Source organism: Convolutriloba macropyga, chromosome 4 (genome assembly GCF_964194025.1).
Source record: "Convolutriloba macropyga chromosome 4, txConMacr16.3, whole genome shotgun sequence".
In the NCBI taxonomy this organism is placed as follows: Eukaryota; Metazoa; Xenacoelomorpha; order Acoela; family Convolutidae; genus Convolutriloba; species Convolutriloba macropyga.
This window is the reverse complement of record NC_134471.1, coordinates 73,419,336-73,446,054: the sequence shown is the minus strand read 5'-3', so window position 1 is coordinate 73,446,054 and position 26,719 is coordinate 73,419,336. Positions and strand designations below refer to the sequence as shown.

The following is a 26,719-nucleotide window of genomic DNA, read 5'->3' as shown; positions in this document are numbered from 1 at the left end:
AATAACAGGAAAAGTTGCTCATTGGAAAACAGGAGAAACATGAGCAATTTTTGCTGCAATATTTTGTATAATATTTATCATTACATTAAACTTTGCGAAAGTCTTATATGTATGGTTCATTTCAATTCTAATTTCTCTGGATGCAATCTATTGCACTTTAATTAAAAAATCAAAAATCGTAATATTTCAAATTGGAACTTGAGCTCAAAGTTTTGCATTTCCTTCCACCAAAGAAACAATTATAAAGACTCTTAAAATCAGCTTAAATTCCAACTCTTGAGAAAATTTTCTCAGACTGGTTTTATTCATTGTATTTAAATTAGTTGCAAAATCTCAAAAAATAAGCACTGGAGCAATTTTTTGTTGTGTTTCACACTTCATTCATCAAGAACCGTTTTCATTTTTAGTAATAACTAAAAAAATTGCGCAAGAAATTGAGGGCCACATTTTGTAACAAACTGAACCGTCGCCTTTTGCATTTTTGGGTTTTAAAAAGTGGCTTATTTAATTGTACAAAAACTTGGCCTAATGCATGTATAAATAGTCAAAATCCTGTTTTAGGTGCCAGACGGAAACCGGTATGTCCAGACCATCTCAGTCGGAAAGACATTATGTCCCGAGTTTCGTGCGTTCGCCAGACTTTCGTGTGTTAATGTCCAGACATTAGTGCTTTCCTCCGACTTTGTGTGTTCTTGTTCAGTATTTTGCGCGTCCAAGTTCGGATTTTTATGCCTTCATGTTCAAGCTTTCATATGTTCAGGTTAGACAAACTTCAGAAACACATAATTTATATACTTGAAATTAGCATAATTTATTCATTTCGTATGCGCATCCTAAAAATCATTAACTGATTAGTAGAGTTTTGATAAAAAATAACACTGCTAAGTAATTTTTTGGCTAAATTTGATATAATCTGTGCTGTAAGGAATAAAATTGTTTTATTTTCGACATCAAATCCCCTTTATAGCACATAAAGTAAAAGTTTTAAACGCAGCGCGAAGTCCAATTCTTTTCGCCTTCGACCTTTCACTATTTATTTTGAAGTTAATTGAGCTTCGGTTTTCAGTATTGAAGGCTGCCACTTGAGTCGGTACTCTGGAGTAAGACATTTGATAAGCGTTTTTTAAACAAGTCTGAAGAAATTAGTGCGTTCATGTCTAGGCTTCTGTGCGTTAATGTCCAAACTTTGGTGCGTTCATGTCCATACTTTCGTGCGTTCATTTCTAGACTTTTGTGTGATCATGTACAGATTTTCATGCTTTCATGTTCAGACTTCCGTGCTTTTTTCGATGTTTACAGACTATGTAATTATGCACGCAGGACGTCCCCCTCGTGCGTTCATCTTAGATCTGAACAAACTTGATTCCGTCTGGGACCTCAACCTGGGAAGGGTTCGTTTTTAATTCGATAGGTGCGCTTGTTTTAAGCCTTTAAGTCTAATGATAATTTAAAGCGGAAAGTTCATAATATTTAAGGAACAAAAATATTGATTTCTGATATTTCTTCGCCAGCAGAGCAATGGAATTAAATTTAGAAAAGAGAACAAAAAATTGCTTTTCATTTTTTTTCTGCAGTTAAAGTTTCTATAGTAGAAGTTTGAACAAAAAAATTTGAAATCTTTTGGAAAGCATGGCCAAGACTTATGCGTTAGGTGGTAGCGTTGAAAATGGACTGTCCATTCAAAAATTGCAGGGGTAAAAACAATTTCCTGTTCAGGGTGACAGGTCCGCTGAAACCATCTGTCTTCAGAAGAAAGTAGCATTTGTTGAACTGCTCGCTGCTTATACCTCCACTTGCTGTGCATTTCTCAACGTCAGCTGAGCCTGAAATAATCAAGAAAGAAGAATTTCAACGAAGATATCATATATATATATATATATATATATATTCAAATATATATATATATATATATATATATATATATATATATACATACATACATATATATATATATATATATATATATATATATATATATATATACCCCCTGATTATTAGTGGGTCAAATACCTAGAGGCAGCCTGCTTAATCATATCACGCCTGCCTAATTATATGTGTACCTGCCAAATAATTGGATGAACTTTTCCAAGATAAATATTAAAACTGATGTTTTTCATCAAAATTTTCAAAGTTTGCTTTGATTGAGATATCACCTCGAAAACGGCGAGAACCAATCGTTGGACAATGAACTGAATAGTATCCAGAAGAATGTAAATAGGATAAGAAAAATGCTATTTGGTTGAAAAACGCAACGTGAAAAAATGAGCACGAAGTATTTCAGTTTTAACATTTGAAATAATCACGTCGAGATTATCCACTTTAATAAAATTGCTTGTCTAAGCATTTCGAGCTTATCTGCAATTTAATCTTAAATTTTCTGATTAGTTGCAATTTTTTTGATGCCCACTCGAGGGCATTGTCGACATTCTTGCTCCAAATTAAAAGGAACAAAATTTTAGGAGAATATTTCAGAAACTCTTAATGTACTTTCCTAAGTTTTTCTAAGCGGTGATAACCATTAAATTGCAGTTAGAAATCAATAGGTGGCCCATGTACAAAAGGCAGGTTTCAATAAATTTAGAGTTTTCCGGAATCCAGTGACAAAAAAGAGTCGCCACTTATTAGAATTCATACACCACTTTCAAGGATGGTATTCAGTTATGCAAAACGTGAAAATAAACTACTTATGTCGTGGATTTATTCGGTTTTTTGTTATCAGGATTCACGTAACCCAATTCTATTATTTTGAGCATGTAATTCGACAAAAATTTTTTCCCTGAATTTTTTTGTTAAATTAATGCAACCAAAATCCAAGAGTCAACTGTTCTTGTAAACAGTGCTACGGGTAATTGTAAAACTGTTTTTTGTCTTCTTAGTCCAATACTAGTTTTGGGAGTGACATTTCTGAAATCAAACACTATTAGACTTTCTTTCATTTTGGCATTTAGATGCTTTAACCTTGGTGAAAATGAGTTATCTATAGTGTAGAAAAATTGAAATTATGGTACAGAAATGAGTGACCAAATAATGTCTCAATGTTTTACGCTAATCCAAACATGCGCTTTATGAGATATGAGATTACATATAACCAATTTCAAAGCAAATTTGAACTAAAAATCTTAGTGTCCCCCCTTTTTGTATACACTCTTGCAACTCTAATCTGAAATCTTGGATCGTGAAAAAGCCCGTCAAATCCAGTATGTATACTCCAGATTTCGGACATCGGTAACGTAAAATCATTACAGTTCCGTAGAAGGTTAGAAAAATTTTACTGATTGTTGTCAGGAAAACAGTTGTCCGAGATCAGAACCTCTAACTTTACTTGCTACCTGGCAAACAGTTGAATGCATACTTTTCAGCATTGACCACATCAGGTATTGTAATTAGGCAGTCAAATTTCACAATTAAAGATTTTGCTCTTGAATAAAATATTCAGTAGATGTAAACTGACGATTGTTCGAAAGTTTCAAGTTTCCCAAATTTAACTGGTTTTGTCTATTAGGGATCGATATGTCCAGTAATAGAAAAATTTTGGTAAGATAATGAGAGACGATATCGAGCATTACTCTTTTTTCAAAATATGCCTCTTCATTTTTTTTTCATTGAGAGAAAAGAAATTCCTCAATTGTTGGGTTTTGAGAAATTTGTAAAGATGCTGCTTGTAAGCAATTTAGTAGGATATGTTGAGAGACTTTAGCTACTATTTTTCCTCGTCCAATATCCCATGACATGACCACAAAAAATTTGCTCTTCCTATTTCTAAAAATGAGCAAAAATGGAAATTATAATGACCAAAAAATCTAAAAAACATTTTACTATTAAGGCTTCCGCTGAAGTTCTTTCTTTTCACGTCCCTGGAAGAGGATAGAGATGCCGTTTTGTAAGATTCCCTTAGTAAGCTCCAAATGTTACTTTTATTGGAAGAGAAATTAGAAATAATTTCTTGGTTGCGTTGTCAGTAAGGTTACGGCTACTTACCGAACTGCAATCGTAGTAAGCTCAGGTGGTCATCCCAAAATAGTTCATTCAGGTTTGAGACTCTCTCCGACCCCCTATAAACAAACTGTTTGAAGTTAGAAATTTGAAGCTTTAATCTGATCCGAAAATTTACCGTTCTAACTCTATTTTAGTACCATCTGAAATGTTCCCGGGCTCACCAACATGAACCTTTCTTGGCAACCAACTTTACTTCATATCTAACTTCCTTTTTTCTTTCGGAAAAAAATTAACGGTTCATTTTCAGTGTATTCAGTGTAATTCTTCCACACGGAAACACAAATTTAGCACTTTTACCGAATTAAACACATGGTAGCACCTTGATATGAAGGAAAATAATTATTTACAACGAGCCTCAATGTTTCAGAAACGTTTTCAGAACAAAAAATAATAAAGTTTCATTGATTAAGTTTGAACCGCAAATACCTGAACCACAAAATTGTTTTCTGGAATTCTTTAAAAAAATTCCGTTTATGATATTAGTCTTTCAGTAGGTAGAGATTACGTTGGCAATTCCGATAGTAGTCTTTTAGTTTCGGAATTATTTCTCGTATCATCTTGATGAATTTTGGTTTTTCCTTTTCCAATGATTATTGCGTATACTTGAAAGTTTGATCAGTTAGATTGCTTCTCAGATCAAATTGGCAAACAGGATTCCTGTGTAAAACTTTTATTTAAACTATTGTCTAGTCAACATCTCAACGTATTTAGATAGTTTTACCAGTTCTATTAATTTCAGATTTCTATTAGATGACTTACGTAGCAATTTCTCCTTCAAGATATGCTTTGTCACTATCAATCCGTTCCAAAAGATCAACTCTCAGCCTGTAAACATATCAAAATAAAGGTCATCACAGGAACCATTGAGGAAATGAAATCATAACAAACATGAAAACAATTCAAGTGATCATGTTTTTCCAAATCTTTTCCGTTACCCCCCCCCTCCCCCTCCCCCTCCTTGAGTTATGCTCCACAGATATATAACATTTGATATTACATAGCACACCAGTAAGCGACAAAACTTGCATGAGTGGTTCAGGAGCAAAACAATATATGCACCCACTAAGCTAAGGTTAACAGAAATATCACAAACAACGATAAATTATTTCGTATTTTTTTAAAAATTACCACGTCCCCGCAAGTTCTCGTGTCATTTCTTCTTTAGTGGGATGCCATATAGCAACAGATCAAAAGTATCTCGGTTCATAACTTTGACGGCCAGAAAAAAATTTCCTTTTTAAATCTGATTGTGACCATTTTATGTGCTCCAGAAAAGTATTGGAAAATTGGAGTAAAACTTGAGGAACTTTTTTGAAAACTAAACAAACACTACTACTTTGACGATATTCAACTTGAGAAATTATTTGAACACAAATTATTGTTTTATTTGATGTTAATGAAACTATTGTAAACATAAACCTAGAATAATATAAATAAACATAAAATTGCTCTCGAACGCCAATTGGGGAAATTTAGTTTATGAGCTGCAGTTTAGATAAATTTTCGTTTATGATGCGAAAATTTCCAAAGAGCGTCGGATCCGGTTTTTCAGCCCCCTTAGTCTTCCACAGAAGCATTCAAAACTTAGTCATCTGTCTTTTCTCTTTGTCTATGCTACAAAAGCTTTTATTCTAGCAACAAACTTTACTCTGGAGTGCGAGCAATAAAGGTCACAGAAACTGAAGAAAAGAAGCTCGAAAAAGATATTTGATAAGTAAAAAATGGTCTAAAAGAAAAGCGCAAAAATTGTCCAGCAAAACTTTTGCTTATGAAGAGACGCCCACGTTTATTACAATTGCCTCAAACTTCGTTAGAGAGCAATTAATAATCTGGACTAAAATTTTTTTACTCAACAACGTATAAGCTTTACGACAAAAACGCCGAGGACAAAGTGTCTTGGACCTGATAATGATCTGGTATAAAAATACCAAAGAAGTAATTTGATGCAAATATTGTTGTTTTTATTTCCTTGCATTGCTACCTCTATTGGGTTTTTATATTAGTTTCTAACTATTACGTTTAAATGCTTCTCTTTTTTTTCGCAGAAAGGGTGGATATCTCGTAAGAACCATGCAAGATATACAGTCGTGTTGCCGCAGATTTGCAAAAAAGAGAGTTAACTTGAAAGAATCTTGCAAAACACTGGTGTGATAATGCATAATCTTGCAGCAGTTTTAACAACCGTCGGCTTTGGACAATGAAAAGCTTTAGGTAACAAATCTAGATGACTTATGATGGTAGATTCAAATTGATTGAACACAGGGGTACTTCCAGACAAAACACAAAAAGTTTATTTCGAGAAGAGCAGCTCAACCGCAGGAAAATCTGTTGTGTAAAATCTATGTTCGTATAGCGCAGATGTATGGATAGTGGCCTAGAAAAATTGGATTAGATTTCATTTTTATAGTTAGGTCTGTTAGGAGCTGGCTTTGAGTACACTATCAGCGCAGAACGTTAAAATGCGCAGATGCGTCTTACCAGAAGATTTTAATTCTGGATCTCAACATGGAAAGAAAAGATTTATTGTAGTAGCTGTTAATTGAGTAGGAAAGAAATTAATTTTTTTGACAACATTAAAATCAATCTGGAAACAGGTTTTAGATGAGAAAAATTTACCCATTCTCAGGGCATTTTTTAGTTAACTAGGTTCGTCGAATTAACAATTTGCTATTTTCACGAATACTATTTACTTGAAAGAAAAAAAATATCTTGAAAGACAAACAACGCTTTTGAAATAGGATATGCGTTAACATCGTAATGTCAAGTTTTAATCAGTGAGGTGGTGTTAACCCGTACCGAACGCCAAGTCAATATCAGTACTGAGCCAGTCTAATTCCAAGTCTAGGTGTCAGTACTATTCAGAGCTATGACCATAACACATTTAAGACTTGTCAGACTTGGCCAAGACTTCGCAAGTCTTAATCCAAGTCTTTGCAGGCAAAAAAATCGTCAGAAATGGCCGAAAGACGTCTAAATTTGGTCCAAAAAACGTCAAAAATAGCCAAAAAAACGTGAAAAATAGCCGAAATAACGTCAAAATTAGCCAAAAAAGAAACGTCGAAAATAGCCAAAAAAGGTCAAAAATTGGTCCAAAAAGTTGCACCCTTTTTCACATTTTTGCCTCAGCTCGAAACGTTTGACATTTGGTTCATCTGAAAAGTACAAACGTTTGGTGATTTCGGCTGTTTTAGGGGCTGGAATGGCTGAAAATGGCTGAAAACGGCTCAGAAACACCTGAAAACGGCCCATATCGTCCCTAGTCGCCCTGTGTCACCTTCCCGGGTCGCCCTGGCTCACTTGCTATCACTTGGTATCAGTTATCAGGCACCCCGAGAAAGTGCATCAAAATTAATGCAAAAATCGTGGCACGTTGCGAAATTTTTTTGAAAACGAAACTTTTACTCGAAATTTTTTGAAAAGTTGGCTTTGACTTGGGAATCATTTTGCAAGTGTTGCGCAAGTCCTGGCCAAGACTTGTCAGACTTGTAAGACTTGTTTTAAGTTTTGCACAGTACTGAAAAACGAAATAAGACTTGGATTTAGACTTGTCCAGTACTGATATTGACTTGGATTTCGGTACGGGAATACCATTCTTTTTTTTAACCTAAAGGGATTTTTTCCGTTTGTGCCCCCCAGTACGTTCTCTCCCCCCCCCCCGCAGTTACAAAGCACGTGCCATTACATAGTAAGTCATTATGTAAAAAAATGGCATGTGCGTCTGGGGGTTGCAAATAATATGCGCCCCCTAAGCTGGGGGGCACAAACGGAAAAGATCCACCTAAAGAATAACGCACGCAATCTAACAATCTATTAAAATAATGTCGCTGAACCCAAAAATTGCTCCTAAATGACTACTTCTTTGGTCAGAATACTTACTGTTTGTTTAGGTTTTCCAAGTATATTTTGTCGCGGTTAGCACGTGCCACAAGCTTTGTCTTCTGCCTAAAATAATTACACACTGACAAATCACAAATCATCCTACAAACTTGCGAAGACTGATCGGCACCTCAACACTAAATCAAATTGGGGATCTTTGCCGTTTATGCCCCCCCCCCCCCCAGTTTAGTGGGTACCTAATTTTTGCAACCCCCAGATGCACGTTCTATATTTTTACATAATGGTTTTTTTAAATGTAATGGCACGTGCTGTGTAATGGGGGGGGGGGGGGGTGGCGGGTGCTTAGTGTACCCCGGAGGGGGGGGGGGGGGGGGGGGGGGGTGTTGTAATCCATAACGAAAAGTGAAATCCATGGAAAAATTTTTAGCCCCAATTCAAAACCTTAAAACCTTCCAAAAATCTTGCCAGTCTTTAAATTCTGAAAAAATTGTAGTAATTTTGCAGTAATTTTGATAGCTAAAACTAAATAAAAACCTGTATTTTTGGATAGTTGTGTGGGCTGTTTTTACCATACCCTGTCAGCATTCCTAAAACTTTATTCGTAATTCCGCTGCTCAAGCACGGAATTAAAAAGGAGGACAGAAAACAACCCAAATCAGACTGGGAATTGCTCAAAAAGGTCAGTTCATAATATGGCTTGATTAAATTTTCGGATCTTTTCCGTTTGTGCCCCCCCAGTACGTTATGCTCCCCCCAGTGACAGAGCACGTGTCATTACATAGTAAATCACTATGTAAAAATATTGCACGTGCGTCTGGGGGTTGCAAATAATATGCGCCCACTAAGCTGGGGGGGCAGAAAACGGAAAAGATCCAAATTTTCCGACACAAAGTTACCAATTTAATGTTTAAAATTGTCATTTTTAGCTCAAAGCCAGCTTCAGCAAACTCGCTAAAATGGAAAAATAATAAAGATACATTTTTTTCGCAAGAATCGATGCAACCTATCTATGAAAGCACAGAGAAAACGTAGACCGAAGTACAGGTATTTTGATTTCATCTCCCATTTTTACTGAAACTCTTTTGTGTTAAGTGACTCCAATTTTTTGGCTCGATGAAAGAATTTTAGAATCCCTAAATAATATGGCGAAATCGCTGCTACAGGAAAAATGTCCATCCTGTTTTAAGAATGGCTGTTTTAGCGAGTGTTTCTTTTTTTTGCCAACACTATGGAAAAGTTTTCTCTTTTTTGCCAAAAGAAAAACATTTCTCCCAAGGCTTCAAACAATTTATTTTATTCTTTTCAGATCCCAGGTGTAATTTGGCAGCCACATCTAATTGGTTGGAGTCCAAATAGGTAAAAATGTCAGGATTTTGTCCCGAACCACCAAGGTAACATCTTTATTTACCCCAAGAAACGTGTTCACAAGATAACTTCCATTTGAGCAAAAAAAGGGCCCTCGAGAAAAATTGAATTATCAACAATTCGGAGCACCGTTGAAGTGCATGTTAGATTAGGAAACTCTCATTTTGTTTATTATCGATAGCCGAATAAATTGCCCAAAAAACTTTTACTTATAGTTCCCAAAAATTTGATTATGGCAGAAATTCTCTGTTTGAACAATAGCTTCTCGCACACTCAAATTCGGTGCATCTCAGCAATTCAAAGTAGCTAAAAAGGTTTGCTTGACTGAACAGGGAGCAGCGAGTGAAAGGGTCAAAAATTTGCTGTGAGCCAATAATGTCTTTAAAGATATATAAAATCATAAAGAACAACGCAAACATGACTAGAAGCACATTTTTGCACCAGCTTTTTTTATTTGAGGTGTTATTAGAACCACAATTAGAACACCAGCTTCAAATAGCTGCCACCTAATGTTGTCACAATGATATTAACTAAAAACGCAGTTTCGTCGATAAAATCTTAATGTAAAGAAAAGGTGGTTGCCTAATATTAATTGCATTAGCCAGCAGCCAGGTATTTGAGAGACTTAACTGGCACCGGACACATTTGTTTCATTTTGTTCATAGAGAACAACATCAACGGTTCAAACTGGAGTCAAATATAGAAGCAGAGACCTTCTTTTTGACCTTCCACTTGACAAAAGAAACATCAACTTCATTCCATTTGTGTAAGTTTTTTATATAAAAAAGTAATTGAATTTTTAAAGAACGATGCCACTATTAATTTTGAGAACAGAAAATATTCAAGTACTATCATACAAGACTGAAAACGCCCAAATTTATGCGTCCTTATCATGTGTTTTACAAGATCTTGTTAATTTTAATAACTTCTTAACAAGATGCTATAAGACAAAAAAAATTCAAGAAAATAATTTGCTCATGTTAAAACTGATAAAATGCTTATCAAGTCTTGATTTGACCAATGAGAAAACTATATAGTGAATTTTGTCCTAGCAAAGCTGACTCAGAAGCGTTGTTATTAGTTTTTTGTTTGCAAAGTTATTGATTCAGTTGGCTGCTAATGCTGGTAAACAGATCTAGTCCATATCCAGTATTATTTTTATAAACATAACTGACTAAACGTCGGAAGAATTGCTCTCGAACGATTAGTGGGAGCTCTAATCAATTGGAGCCTGCTCCAGTCCGGGGGGGGGGGGGGGTGTCTAAATTGGATTAAGAGGTTCAATAGTGGGCTTCAAATAACCACATTAGAGATTAGCATATACCACTGTTAAGATTTAAATTGAAAAATGACACCAGTTTCGGCGCACTTTTCATTTGACTTTTAGTATTAAATTGCCGCCAATTGCGTTCAGCTGCTTGAAATTGTGATTGAGAAAGAATTTTAGATCACGCGAAACGCAAAAAGTCATGGGCGTAAAAGTCACTTGAAAAGTCAAAATTGTCAAGCAAAAATTTTGCATAAAAAAGACACACACGTTTACAATAATTACTGTGAACTTCGTTCAAAAACAATTAATATATGTAAGTACTAATGAGAACCTGCTTGATCAAAAGCTGCTAACAATTAGTTTTTTAACATACGTTTTATAACAATTGAGAAGACCTACAAAAAACCTTGCACAAATAGCTAGAAATAAACAACGCTCCGATAAGACCAGAGTGAAAAAATAATTTGGTAATTAATTGAAGAAACGTCCCGAGCGTCGCTAATTGTGTATTAAGAATCCAACTGGCAACTCTGTAACTGTCCATATGACGGCTTAAAAGAACAACAAACTTTTGGGACAGAATTGCGTCTCAAGCAATGAACAAGAAAATTCAGAGCAACAAAACTTTAGACTAATAGGAGAATTTGATGGAGACTTAAATGCTCAATATTGCAAAAAAGTTTTTTTAAACAAATATGAGTTGCAACGTTCTTGTTTAATTTGTTCCGGTTGTCCTCAGATGCAGTGCTTTTCAACGGCAAATGACATAAAGTAAAGACAAGTGGTAGCTTTTGTCACTGTTTGTCCAAAAAACCTCAAGAATACGAAATGTGTTATTTGAAACCTAATGCGGACCTTGATGACTTTCATCATGATCTCAGATAAAGAAAGAATAGCCCAGAGCCACGTAAACAAGATTTCTTTGCGCACAGTTTGTTTAGAGGAGTATCTTATATTTACAGCATAATAATAATAATAATCAGTTAAGCATTGCTAACTATTTGGGTAGACTTATTTTTATTTATTTGCTGCAAAGAAGGAATTGTCGGTTAGGTAGCTCTTATAAAAACGTCTGGCGTTATCCGAGATGGAAGCCAGATTTTAAAATCAACTTTTCAAAATAACCATCTTTATATTCCGTATATTTCGACAACTTGAATTGTGAATTGGCAATTTGAAATATGCTCTTAACTTTTGACAAAAAACGAAAATTGATCATGAACCGGAACCATTTTTTCGGATCGTCATTGTTATAAAGACGAAAAAACGGTCATTTCTTACAAAAAAATAACGATGAAAAAACGATCATCTCTTACATAAAAATAACGACGAATGTAATAACGAGCAAAACGACGATTACCACGTAAGGGCTTTGATCGTTTTTGTCTAAGGAAAACGATCAAAAAACGACGATTTCTTACAAATGAAAACGAAATTCCTCAACACGGGCAGATCAACTCACTCATCCAACTTTGCTCGCGTATCCATAGCAAGAAGAAGCAGCCCAATCACGGATCCCACGAGAAAAGTTACCGTAACAAATGCACACATTGACGTCCAGTTCGATTTTACCTGTAAATTGAAGCATTTTTCTCAGTAGTTACGATATCGTTCGCTTACCATTAAAGGTACGCAAAATAAGTAGTCATTATTGTTCCGACCCTCTTGAGGGGGGAGGAACTATATACTCAACTGGGTTTTTTTTTGTTCCGTGAATTTTCGCCGCTCGATATATTCATCGTAGAGAGTTGAGACTGGTATCATTAGAAAGCTCGTCCAGCGTAGAATATGGAATTAAAAAGATTTTTTTAATTTTCGTTTTCTACAGGGAGTTATCGAGGTTTAAACTTCTAAGAAAAGAAGAGTGAATTCACGTTGTTTTTATTCACATTTTCCGGAATTTTTGCCTAAATTTTTGTCAATTTTGCTAAAATTTGTTATAATTTTTAAGAATAGTAGCGTTGATTTTATTTTTGAAGACGAACAAGCATTGTTGAATGTTTTGATTTAATTTTTTTGGTCAAAAAATCTGGATAAACATTTCAAAATTTAGCCTTTTTCATCAAAAACAGCACGAAATAAGCTAATTTAGTCCACTTTGATTAAATTTGCCGACAGGACACCCCCAAACAACACTCATACAATCTTTGTAGACTCAGAGGGGGGCTATTTCTACTTCAGAGTCCGCTGAGAGTGCACTGTAGTTAAAACCTTGCCGTTTTTTGCTAACTTTACTCGTTGATTATCAAAAATGCAGAATTTATTTAATTTATTTTGAGTTTTCAACTAACAAATTATCTATAGCAACAACATTCGAAAAATCATTTGTACTTAACGGACAATAAGTATTATCAATTTTGGGCCATTCTTGGACTGTTACAATCCAAAAAAAATCGGGTTGTAATCAGCCGGTCTTTTTTTTTACAAAAAAAACTTTTTTTTAATAATAAAGAACAGAACATATCAAATCAAAGCTCAGGAGTGATAGGTCCGACCAATTTGCTTGTTAAGAAGCTTCAAGTTAATGCATTTAGTTTTTTAATTGAAAATTTATGGTCGTTTCTTTTTTTTAAAAATAATTGACTTTTCAATAAATAATGGCTTAATTAACTTTTCCTCTAATTTTTTTTATTTGTTCAATTTCCAGCTTAATGTCAGCAAAGAACGACTAAGACTGCTTCTTCTTTCTACTGATTTAAAATTTATTCTCGGTTGCAGTGTTAAGCCTGAAGTTATTGTTTTCTGAATTTGATACCACAAGATTTCAGATTTTTGTTTGTTTTGATATTTGCCAGTTTTTCACGTTTTCTAATTTTGTCACCTTATCACATTATTGACGGCTCTCATGTCACCTTATTAGCATTCGGAATAAGGCACAATTGAACATATTAAAATCCTGAAACATATACATCATCGTTTTAACGGCCCGACGCCTCTTTCTTGAAGAAATCAATTGAGTTTTTTTAATTTTGTCCCTAACTGTCATTTTTACTTTGTCGTTTCGGTCGTATGAAATTTCCTGTATAGTGATAGCTTTCATTGGTTTTTCATGGAAGAATAGACGAACTGATATTCTGATATTAGTAGATAGCTGATGGCTTTCATGACTTTGAAAACAATCGTTTTCCAAAATTAAAGAAAAAAAACTTTTCAACTTCGCAATTTTGTTCTTTTTATGTTTCTTTTTGTTACCTAATCTCGAGTTAATTACAGGTCAAATTTGAAATTATGGGTGACAAGGGAATAAGAGGGATTGGTGTCCCAAAATCTTTTAAAGAATTTGTTATGACCTTTTTGGCTTCGACACCGGTTTTTCATAAAACAAAAGTAAATTAATGTGATTTTTGTCAGATTTGACGTTCTTTTTGTAGATGCAAGAAATATTATGGATAATTACAGGTCTCGAGGGCTTCCTTTTTATGAATAAACGACCCTATTTAAATAGCTCTTTTTGTAATTAATTCCTTTCATGACATTAAATGTAATTTTGTTTCGAAATTTTGTTTGTTCTTTGGTGTTCATTTTAGCCGCTTTAAAAAATGAATAAGGGCAGGTCCTAATGCCCTTCTATAGAAGCAGTGGTAATCGTAAATTTGTGGTATTATTAATTGATTCCTAATGGTATTTATTACTTTGAAGTTAACTGTTTCAAAAAAATAAGTTAATTTTTTTACTTTACTGTTTTTGTTCTTTTTTTGTATAATTGTTACCAAACCTTTTTATGGACTAGTCGCATAGGTTTTCTGGTGATTTATAAGTTATTTTTGTTTAGTTTTGGGTTTATCTGACGGTATGTTGACTTTGTTATTAAATTTAGTTTTTAAGAGGGACATAAATTTTTTGATGTAATTAATGTTTGTTGTTGTTGTTGTTGTTGTTTGATTTTGCTGTTCGTCTTGACTCGCTTTCTTAATATTGACATATTACAGCAATCTAATGCATCAATTTTTACTCCACTGAGTTATTTGCTTTAGAGGCTATCTTATCGTTCATACAGAATTTTTTGAAAAAGACTTGGGCTTTTTTGGGATTCGCAAAAAATAATTTTTGGGTTCTTCTATCTGTTCCTCATTTGGTAGACAATTATGCCAAAATTGTGGATGGGCGGGGTCGGAACCTTATGTGCCATCGAACATTACCGAGCCGCCTTGTTTGTTTATATTATGTCCAACGAAAAATCATCTGATAAGCACAACATTAATTATCACACGGCAGAGGCATACCTAAATCGCATACCTACTGTCAAAATGAACCCAGCTTGTAACTAAATTCGGTATCGCTAAGTTAATACGTGGGACGTGAAAGTATTTTTTGTATTTGGGATACAATCAAAATTTATGCTATTTCTGTTTTGAACAGAAATTCGGATCTACTGTCCGCAAAAGTGGACCATTTCAAAAGTGTAGAAATTAGGTTATAATCCTATTTTCGAATTTATTATGTAAATTGAAAACACCAATCAACTTATCTCAATTACCTAATTTGTGTGGCGTGACTGTTTTTATAGCTATCAGGCCAATTTATCAAATTCCATTTTATCGCATTCCATAATACCCGATGCGTCTTACACAATGCCATTATGAGCAATGCCATCATACTAAAAAGCACCTTGCTATTTAAGCTCAGTAATCCGACTACAATTGAGCAGTGACTGTTTCATATATGTTTCTAAATGGCCATGGCCATGTTTCTAAACATACTAAATGGCCATGGCCATGTCTCAGTGGCCCGTGGAACCTGATATGAAACTATCACAAGCGAAGATGAGATTAAATTATCCGCCCGCTTGAGTTTGTTAAAACATACGTGTTATACGGCGCTAGTGAAAATGGCAGACGTACCAAAATATAGAAATTTTATTGCTGGCAATTGAGAAAATGGGAATAGTGTTTTCTGATTGGCTGATTTCTCAACAAACTCTCTATGTTTTATAATAGGATATGAATGTTAACGTAAAATTGCTCAGAAATCGCGATAAGCCGAAAGAGAAAAATGGGAGGGGAACTGATCTCATATTCGGTTGTGATAGATTCATATCAAGTCCCACGGGCCGCTGAGGCATGGCCAGATGCGGTAAAAAATACAATCTCGAATTAGGCTAAGCCCCATTTAGGCTAATTGAACGCATAAAGGTAGAGTGTTTTAAATTTCTCAACCAATCACATTCGTTGAAAATTCTATATTTTGGTACGTCTATTTGTTAAGACGTCACCGTGTTATACGACTGCTAATTTGACGGATTTTCAAACGAAAATATCGAAGTGTAATGAATTTATTGGCTTTCGGCATAATGAGATTGGGTTTAAAAGCCTTGGATAAAATGTCGTGTAAAAGCATATATCCATTTCTTAATCCAGATTATTTTAAATTCCAGAAAAATTATTACAAGCTAATAACTCAGAGCTGATACTCAATATGATTTAAAATTGAACCGATTAGGTTTCAAAGTGCTTTAATTTCACATGCTTGGTTAATTTCACATGCTTCAATTTCCGTTAAATACAAATCAACTTTAAACATTAATCAACTCTGTAAGACCGGAGTTTGGCGACAGAGCAAATCAGTGCTGAATCAGTCTAGAGACTCACTGTTTCCTGATGATCAGTACTCTGTTCATGTCACAATTTAAACTGGCTGGCCTTGATTTTTGAGTAATATATACTAAATGAAGAATAGTATGTTCAGCTTAACTCCCGCCAACACTGTTTGATTAATATGCAATTCGAACTTCCGCGTGCGTTCTTGTAATATTTAGTTTTCGTAGCGAGTCGCTGCTGCTAAGCTAAATGGGTTTTGTGGTAAGTATCTACAGACTAGCTTTAGAATAAAAACGTATGTACTACTATATTAATAATCATTTGTATGCAATAAAAGTCTGAGATCATGCTAGTCAGACCTAAACGTAACGCATGATTAATTTTCAGACTATACAAGATACACACTAAATAATGTTCAAGTGAATTACTATTGAAAGCAAAAAACAAATTTGGGTTTTTAAAACAAGGTCGTAACAACAGCAAAAATTTGATTGAAGCACTTTTAGGGTAGACTCTTTTTTCAGATAACTACGCCTGAACCAGTTCAGGTGAAAAATACCTTAGCAGCAGTTCATGTGCCTTTCTGTTATATGTACAAATGAAGTTCACCTGAACTTATAACTACCTGAAATTTACAGTGAATTTTTTTACTGTGTAAATGTAGTCTCGGGGAACTCTCTGAGCTCAATATAGCCATTATGGAAGAAATTGGAAAATCATTATGAAAAATGATAAATGAAGAATCAAAAATCAAACTGGAAAATCATTATGGAAAACCATAAATATTCTAGAGATGCAATTTTTCAGGATTGAGTGTGATTTTTACTCTCGAAAGGAGCTGGTTTAGCGCTGAAATGCTCTGAGACTTAAGTTCGGGTAGGAGAGTGTAATTCAGTTCCGTTTCAATTTCCATGGCAGATAAATTTATCAATATCCACAGCTTTCAATATTCGAAGGCAAGATCGGGCAATTCAAAATACCTTTGCGGTGTACTGATTGGATTGATTCTGAACGAATGATCAGATATATAAACGCAATTCTGTTTTTTTTATTTTTTTGCTTTGCATATTTACTGCAGCCACATATATAAACAAAATTAAAAAAAAAACTTTTCGGAAAAAGTTTTAAAACGCAAAACTTATACCAGCTCTACGATTTAAGCGGCTACGTGGGGGCTCAAGATGTGCATAATATAAAAATTTGTAATAATAAATAATAGATAACCGTTGTTATAAATTTGTAATAATTTATAGATAACCGGGCCAAGGTTTCCACCCATATTGCACCATTATTAAGCAAGAATAAGTGTGTATAGCCGATTCCACTCCTAATTATCAGGGGAAAGAGTGTAAATGTACAATTTTGAGCTTTTGGAGCAATTTTAGAATGTAAATATGAACAGTCTCGGGTTGGGTTCCCAGTGAATCCCATCGATTAATAATGGAATTTTCATAAAATGACAATTGATGGTCCTACAATGGTTACAGCGTTTTCTCTGATCATAGAAAACCCATCGAAGGGAAATGCTGACTTACAGGCTTTTCAGGTGAAGGGTCCAAATGTTGCTCAGGTACAGTCCGCTTTGCCTTGAAATGCGATGGCTCCTCCTAAAACGTTACTGCGTCCAAATATATTCCTGTGTTTACTTGGGTTAACCAGTCAAAGGCAGACAAGCTTTTTGTCGCGCTTTCAACCGCTCAGTGTTTTTGGAGAGAGATTTAAAAAGTTTTTCAGAAAAGGTCTTAAAACACTCACGTGCACATTTTAAAATGCGAAAGTCTGCAGTGCCAGAAGTCAAAATGCCAGCAGTTGCTACTTAGCCAGAAGTTTGACTTCCATTGACTTTCGTCATTTTAAAACGTGAACGTTTCGTGTTTTAAGCATGGTTAAGTGACTCTGCAGAAGTCACTTCGATATTCTGACTTATTTTCTCAGACCGCTTCGCGGTTCTCGATAAACGCCAGAAGCTCTCAGTGACTTCAACCAGAGTCACTTAACCATTACTTGAATAAATGACCCGTGTTGAAGAGAAGCTTAAAACATTATGGTTTCTTTCATTAAAAAGGCGCCAGTTTCCAGAAACTCAGTACTGCAATGACTTTTAACACGGTTCCTATATCTTGCTAGAGGAAACACACTGAGCAAGATAATGAATTCGTTACCCGAGTCGAAAACAGAAGTTAATCTTGTAAGATCTTGCAAGATTCTTGCAAAAAAAAATTAATCTTATAAGATCTTACAAGACAGAGTTAATCTTGTAAGATTCTTGTAAAAATCTTGCAAGATTAACTTTTTTGGAAGAATCGTGCCATTACGATAGGAAATAGCTGAAGCAAGCTAAAATGAGGAACTAATGGCATTTGAAAACACCATCCTGTAGAGAAGAAGTTCAACCCATAATAAAAAAGAACATTTGAGACAGCTGCTTATCATAAATTCAGAATTAAAGTCAACAATTCTGGTCAAATTTAGATACTCGAAAAAGTTTCTCAGCAAACAAAAAAACACATTTATATCTTGCTAAGCTTGATTCAACAGAAAAGAAACAAAAAGAAAGCAAAGAAAAGTTCAAAAAGAAAAAGAAAAAAAGAAACCAAAAGTTTGAAAAGAAAAAGCAACAGCGCGAAGGACCTTCTCTGGTTTTCTTGTTGAGATATATTGATAATACGATGCCTTTGTTTTTCTTATGATGCTTCTTTTATTTCTTTTCTTTAAATTCAATTCTTAATCTTGCCTAAAATTTTTACACTATAGGATAGGACGTAGGACGTAGGACGTTTTTTGTCGGTATGTGTTCCTACAACGTAGGATAGATCTTTTTCGGCTATTGTTGGGCGCTTTTTAACTAGGTTTCTTGGCTATTGTTTAACAAAATCTTGCAAAAAAAGTTAATCTTCTAAGATTCTTGTAAGAAAAAAATTAATCTTGTAAGAATTTTGTAAGATTTAACAACGTCTTGTAAGATTCTTACAAGAATCGTGCAAGATCGTAAAAGATTAACTTCTGTTTTCGACTCGGGTATGCTTACAAAAATAGCATTCATTTGAAATTTTGCATGAACTGCAATTAACTAAACGAAGATGCTATAGTTTTTCAATCGAAAGCACAATAAAAATTTATACTAAAACTTTGCTAAATAATTTGCCGAATATTAATCTCTCTCCCAAAAAATTTTATCAAGATTTTGGTGACACAATTTGAATTGACGAATTTTTCACCGATTTGTTTCTACTTGAGAGTGATATGTTTTTGAGTTCACTCAGAAATGCAAGTGATATGTTGAGACTCCTCAGTTGTTTGTCAAATGGTTCTCTCGCAAGCTATTTTTTATTGAGACACGCCAATCAAAATGTTCATAGAAACTAAATTATTGACAACCTTCAGACAGAAAAAAGCTAACATCAAGAATATAGCATTCAGAAAGAAGAGAGCATTTTTAGATTGAAAAAATTTCGATTTCAAGACTTATTTTCACAGTAAATTGGATTTGATTTTTAATGATTTTTGCATTAGGTCAAAAATAGCTAAATCACATAAAATATCCTTTTTTATTCATAAGCAGACATAAATAACGTTGACGCATAACTTGTTGTCAAAGAAGTCCTACATTATATTCTGAAAACAGAGAGCCAGTGAATGGTACAACAAACTAAATGCAATTTAAGAGATGAAGTGAGATGAAGTAAATGATAATTCATCCAAAGTTAAATCACGTTGGGTTCAAACGATATCAAAAAGATCAAGGGAACTCTTTGTAGAATATCAATCAGTTATTCTCTAAATGATGAATCAAACACATTTGACCGCCACCAATGGCAACATTATGTGGGGTTGCGTCGTTGTCAAACTGAAAAAAAAAATAAGTTCAAGTGCCTTTTGATATCAGGCCTACAGCGATTAGACGACAACAGGACTATTGAGAGAGAGCCTTGAAAAAACCAGTTCAATATTAAGTAAAGAACAGTTGTAAATTCTAAACATAATTTATTAGAATTCTGATTTTATAATCTCAACACCAGTCAATTCATTTTTGTGAAGTATCTCTAAAAGCAATTATCAAAATAGTTCATCAAAAAAAGATTTTAATTAACTCAACGAACTGCTTACATATGCAAAAAACTTCTATAAAAATTACTTTTTAAAGGAATTCTTAGAGAAATTAAAAAGCACGTCTGCATCTACAATAAAAAAAACCCAAATACTTTTAGTGCTACCTGGTGCAATCCAACTGTGCTATTGCTTTAATATATGTCAACATAGTGAATAAACCAATTAGAATATGTCAACTGGCAAGAAATAAAAACCCATCACTATAAAAAGCAGTAAATTTGTAGTAGGAGCATTTCTTCTCTGCGAAGATACAATCCACTGGCTGGAAATTCAGGCCTAACAAGAGAGCAATGGTCGCAAAGAGCAACAGAGCTCAGCGGAGCGAGGTGTCTAAATGATTAGCGGTATTGCTTAGGATCCTGTTAGTGCTTGCCAAACCACTTCCTGTATCCGACTAATCAATTCTAGTTGAGTGAAGTGTTCAAAGAACACAAAATTTATTCAAGAACAATTCCAATTTATTTATCTAAAAGTTCTATCGGGGGCTGTTTTTGGCTTGGTTTCGTACAGCTTCTCTGATATGAAAAAACCTTCCAATGATTTCACACCTTTGAACTCTACTTTTGTTCATTCTGAAATTAATCTAGGTCTAGTAGAAGGACATTACTCTTTCATAGTAGTAGCAAATGAGAACAGTTCACTAATTTCTCTTCATCTCAATTGCCATAAAGTAGTGAAGACAAGCGAAGCGTTTAGTGGACTTACTAAAACTATTTTAGGATTTCCGATTTTATAGATACATGTCTTCTAGAGACGCACGACAAAGATTGGTGGCGAATTGATTATAATGTTTTCATAGCGCTAGTAATCGGTAGAAGAGAGGACAAATTGTGTCGCTGGTTCAAAACCAAACAATTTCAAACTTATTAAGTGTTGTTTTGACAACATATGTGACTGAATTGAACCCAACAAAACACAAAAGTTACTCAAACATCTTCTTGCTGAAACTATTCTTAACAAAACGCTGAAATCTGCGGCGATGAGAGTGAAAAATAACTTGAGCGTGTTTAATTGTAAAACAAAAATCTTCTTGATTATAAGGGCCTCAAAAATGTGTTTTAAAAGCTTCGAACATCAAGCTGGACACCTTTTATGCTCTTTATGACTAGAGATAAGAAAAAAAATCTCGACACAGGACTCAAATATAACATCCGAACCAAGAAAAATATATCAGGTTCATGATCTAATACATCTGACTTAATGTCCCAAATTAAAAAAAGATAAAAACCCTTGCTTTTTGAAAAGATTAAAAAAATAATGTAAACCAAAGAAGACTTGCGATTGGCTCGGGATAAAATGTACCAGCTGTCAAAGCGCATCGAAATGCATCAAGACTTGTTTACAATCTGTACCAAACAAACCGGAAAAGAAACTCCACGAAACTTTGCTCTAAATCAGATTTAAAAAATGGAATGTTATTAATGAAACAGCAAATGAATTTATGTCTCAGACAGGGTTTTATCCAAAAACCTAGAAGAAACTGGTTTAATCAAAACCCTTTAACAGTTTTGTTCAACGGATTCCCTAAAGTACCGCTTTATGACTATTGCTGTTGTTTCTATACAATAGAGATAATGCATATAAAATGCCAACTCAGTCGGAGACAGTCCAATGGGTCGACGCGAGCCAAATCAAACAATTTTGTTAGACAGTAAGGCGTTTTCATTTTAAAAAAGAATGTGAACATCATTGCTTGATTCTTAGCTCCACAAGAAAACAACTGAATCATTGTCCTGAAAAAAAATTTTACCCACAGCACCAAGAATCTGCTCAAACTACGTCTTTTGAATTATATTTTTGGTATTTTTAATAATTTTTCTAAACAAATGACCATGTCGCTTTATGAACAACTAAACTTGCCCGTGAGGAACTGTTGATAGCTCAACCATTTTATCTTCTAGACAAATTAATTACTGACAAGTTTGTGTCGCGAAAGACTTAACTAATCTTTCCATGATAAAAATACATTTACAACTATTGAAATCTTTAACTACAGTTCGTTGACAGTTCAATCCTGTTAACGATTGAAAAACTTCTCTCTCGATTCAGTTGATTTGTGTTCGGTTCTTAATTTTTTTAAATTCTCAGCACCCCAAAAAATGGACTGCATCATTGTCTGGAATAAAAATCTATCCACAGCACCAAGAACTGTCATATTACTATTACTGGCCGCTAAAAATTTATATATAGTCATCACTAATGTAAATTCAAGTTTATAAGAAATCGCTGGAGGGTTTACATTAGACAATGATGTCACCTGTCTTATTGTAAACAGAAAATAGAACAGGAAGTATTCTGCAAAAATACCCTGCGTAAAAACTATCATTGCAATCACGTCAGATATCTGTCATCACTTAGCGCACTCCTCTTATTGAATTCCCTTGCTTACACTACGTCTGTTACACTATGTTGTTGCCCGTACTGAACTCCAAGTGTAAATCAGTACTAGGCAATTGTAAATGCAAGTGTCCCATGTAATATACTTTGCACGCTTTGTCGTTTGAAATTCGCTTCTTTCAAGCGTATACTAACGGCGCAAAAGTTAAAATTTCAACACCCGGCTGGCGTAGAAAGGAGGACAAACGTCTACGGAAAGAGAGATCGTTGTTTCGCTCCACGTACGGCACTTTATTTTTAAACCTGGCCCAAGTGTCACCATTATAAAATCAGTCTGAACGCAAGTCTGGCAAGTAAAAAAGTGACATTAATCAGTCTATGATTAAGTAATGATGAGGATTTGCATTTATTCTGGCCCAGTACTGAAACGCACTTTTTTATGATATTTTACTGTAATGATATTTTTGCTTTAACAGCTATGAGTGTCCGCGATAAGATGTCCCAACAGAAACAAGTATGACAGCTAAAAACTTTATTTTTGTTGACAATTTAATATTATAGACAAATAAATTTCTCACAAGTTTGCGTCGCAAAAAATCTATTTGAAACTATTGAATTGGTTAACTGCAGTTTGTTAACAATTTATTTGAGTTCACAAAGGGAAAAATTTCTCTCTCAATTGATTTGGAGAAGAAATTGTTAAGAAAATTTAGTTTGAAGGACTAATACTTTGTAAAAATATTTTTGGAAACAGAATTAATGAATCAATGACAGAAACTAGAAGTGTTTTGCATGCCAACTCCAAATTATTCTATTGACAGGAGCAAAAGATTATCCATTTTTGCAGCGACCGTAAGATTTTTTAAAATTTGTTTTGATTGAAGCATATTTTTAGGCTCTACACTGACTCGTTCCTTTTTTTATATATAATTTCTTGTTGTACACATTAAACAAAAAAGTTGGAAAGCAGAAATAATTTTAAGTATTTTTTTTCTTTCGTTAAAGTTGTAGAGTTAATCTGTTACTATAAATTTAAATTTTCATTTTAAACAACTTTACTACGTATGTTTAATTATGAGTTCTAGAAGTAAAAACTGACTACCCAATTTGTGTTGATATCTTTAGAATGCACATAATTTTTGACGCCTGTCTGTAAAAAAATATAAAACTTCACACTTTTTCTTTACTGTTTTGATTTGATTTCGCTCTGTTCGAGAGCACAAGTTGAGACTAAAGCTTTGGAGGAGGAAAAATTGAATCTTGATATTTAATTTTTGTTGATAAGAGATGAACAGATTTTTTGCCACAGTTCGTTGACGTAACATGTTTAACTAGTATTTTTTCATTCATCTTTTTTTTATCTTCTGTTCTTTTTTCCTCAGTTTTTTACTACGTCTAGTAGCAGATGAGATGTCAGGTTTTCCAGATGTGTCACTGCCTTGTTCTTTTTAGTTTGATAAAGTGAAAATAGTTTCATAAATTAGTCAGATGCTTGAAAAATGACATATCCTGAACAAGGTGATTGATGATTTCCAGGGATAATGAATCTTTCAATAACTTTAACCCTTTTTCAAGACCTGTGTTTTGCACGTGAAAAAAATATCCCTACAAGAGATTGATTTTTTGCGATCAAATATCCTTTTTTTCAAATTTGTGGTTACACTGGTTATTATAGCAAATTTTAGTTTTCACATTAAAATAAAGATTCCCGTTTGTCCAATAAAATAAACCTCTCAGAAAAATTTTGTAAGGTCCTATCTAAACAAATTTCATCGTTCATTAATAAGTTACTGTAATCCTGTGATGCAATTTTCAAAGATTACGAAGACTTGAACTGATAAAAACAAATTACCGAATCTTTTCAATAGTCAGAAACGCCATAGCCAGGTTGGCATTCCATTTGGAAGTACTTAAAAGACACGAACTTGACTCACAATGTATTTCTTCAATTTGAAAGATATCTCATAATTGTGACTCAGATTCAAGCCTCGACTTCTGAAAAATCTTCAAAATTCTATTGTGGTGGGCCATTATAGACTAAAATTACACTTTTAAGACTCGTATTTAGGAATTTTCTCATTTAAGAGATATTATTTCATGGGTCCAGAATATCTTTTTTTTGGCCATTTTTGTGCCTATAAGAATTTTATTTTACCGACAAATTTTAGCGTTTTGACATACTGTGTTTTGTTCTGCAGGTAATTTTGGAGTGGTTTCAGGCTTTTCAAAATTTTTTTGCCATGATAATTTTCTAAGCTGTGAAGTGCATACTTGAGTTAGTTCATAAAAATAGCGACAAAAACATACAAGCTACATTGGCGGCCTATTCAATTGAGAAAAATTTTTTGAAGTCTTCATCATGGGTTTTTAAAGACCGGTCTTTTCTTAAACACGAACAATGTAAATGCTGGATCATGAACTTTTTCTGTCTGTCTGAGTCTTTTCATTAATTGAACGAGCCAAAGTGTGGATCATAACGCGTTTTGGTCTGGACGGGCCTGGACGGGTCTGAACGGGTCTGGACGGGTCTTTCATATGAGCATATGGGCGCATCAAAACTTAGAACGATCCAAAGTCTGGATCATAGGTGATTTTCGTCTGCCTGAGTATTTTAATAGAAAAAAATGTTCAGAATGGGGTTTTTCATAAGTCATTTTGAACGATGACCTGAACACGGTTCTGACAACAGAATTTTTGGAGAACGAGAAGAACAAACTATTAATTGATGAATGCATCGTGCGGAAATCTTGGCTTTTAAGGTAATAAACTTGAATTATTGTTTCACCAACTGAAAAAAATAGCATTTAACACTACAAAATAATGAACAGTGAAAAAGATCCGAGATCAATTATAATTCTATAGGGTGACGATGCGTCAAACAGTGTTGGATTTTGCAACGTACCCTTAAGCCGTAGGTATCCAAGAAGCTGGCTACTTGAGATTCGTCCGATTTGGTCATGTGATCTGCTCTCTAAAAAACTTGCAAATTGAGACCAAAAATGAAGATATATATTCGAGCTCATGATTTCGAGCTCATGATATCTTGAAAGATCTTAAAAGATCTTCCAACAGAATTTTACTAGAAAAGCAATAGTTTTACAGGATAATACACGCATTTCTCTGATAGTATCTCTCCACTGTTCTAGTAACCATTTTGTTCACATTTTATTAAATGGTCCAGTTCTCTAGGACGTTTCCAAAAACTTTTACGGCCTCGCTCAGATAAAGAGGACACTTCATATCAATCTTCCCACATTTCCTCCTATTAGAAATTGAATAATTTGTAATTTTAGTCATTGTAATCCACAAAATTAATCATATTGACAATTTAAAAAACAAAAAAGATGATATGATCGATAACTAATTGCAAAAAACGGCGAAAAAATGAGTTACAAACAAGGCATACTACGAATTAAATTGCGTTAAAGTTCTTTAACCAAAGAAACCGCTGCGAGGAATAAATCTAGCCAGATTTAACAGCAATATCAACTGTCCAGACTTTTCTTCACAGTATTTATTTTCTTCACGCCGACAAATTTATTACGAATAAAGACGTTATTAATTCAATTTAACAAACTTAATTATGAAAAACTGATAACTTACGAAAAATTATTGGCAATCAAAATAATAGCTGATAGTCTCCACACTCTCATCAGGTAAAAAGTGTGGAGAATATCAGCTAATATTTTGATTGCCAGTAATTTTGTTTCGTAAATTATCAGTTTTTTAAAACTAAGTTTGGTAAATTGAATTAATAACGTCTTTATTATTAATAAATTTGTCGGCGCATTTCTTACATACTCTGTCTATATAAAAATTATATATAGAGTTCTTACCTGACCAACAGACAGTTTTTTATCCAATTCGTCAAACAGGTCGCTGTTGCAGCTACCTGCATGGTTTTCATCTGATGGTTGTTGCATGATCACTTTCAAACAGGTTCCTGAAAACGATCTAAAATGAACTGAGCAATCTAAGTTGACATTTTCGATAACAACTCAAGGAGTTAAATCCCTAAGGAAAACCAACTCTGCGGAAATAAACTACCGCGAGAAAAATCCCATCCCCGATTGAAAACCTCGTTAACATTGAACTCTGGTTGTTATATTTTGGTTGGTTGTAAATATTTTATATGACGTTCTAATAAAGCATGGCTCTAGCGGGTGAAGCAAGGCAATGGCGGTTGAAACATGGCTGGATGCGCTAAAAACGCACCTATGTCGGCTTATTTGCGTAGGTATTTGTTTTAGTGGGGCTATTGTTCCTT

At 34.1% G+C, this 26,719-nt stretch overlaps 1 protein-coding gene across 1 annotated transcript; it reads right to left on the bottom strand.

The window, feature by feature from the left end:
* Positions 1-1,647: 1,647 nt before the first annotated feature.
* On the bottom strand, positions 1,648-26,375 carry LOC142338164 (uncharacterized). Its single transcript, XM_075387801.1, has 7 exons — positions 26,289-26,375; positions 17,541-17,612; positions 11,931-12,040; positions 7,873-7,938; positions 4,756-4,821; positions 3,979-4,052; positions 1,648-1,823 (listed from the first exon to the last, which is right to left on the bottom strand). The coding sequence occupies exons 1-7, from the start codon at positions 26,373-26,375 to the stop codon at positions 1,648-1,650; spliced, it is 651 nt and encodes a 216-aa protein (XP_075243916.1).
* Positions 26,376-26,719: the final 344 nt, after the last annotated feature.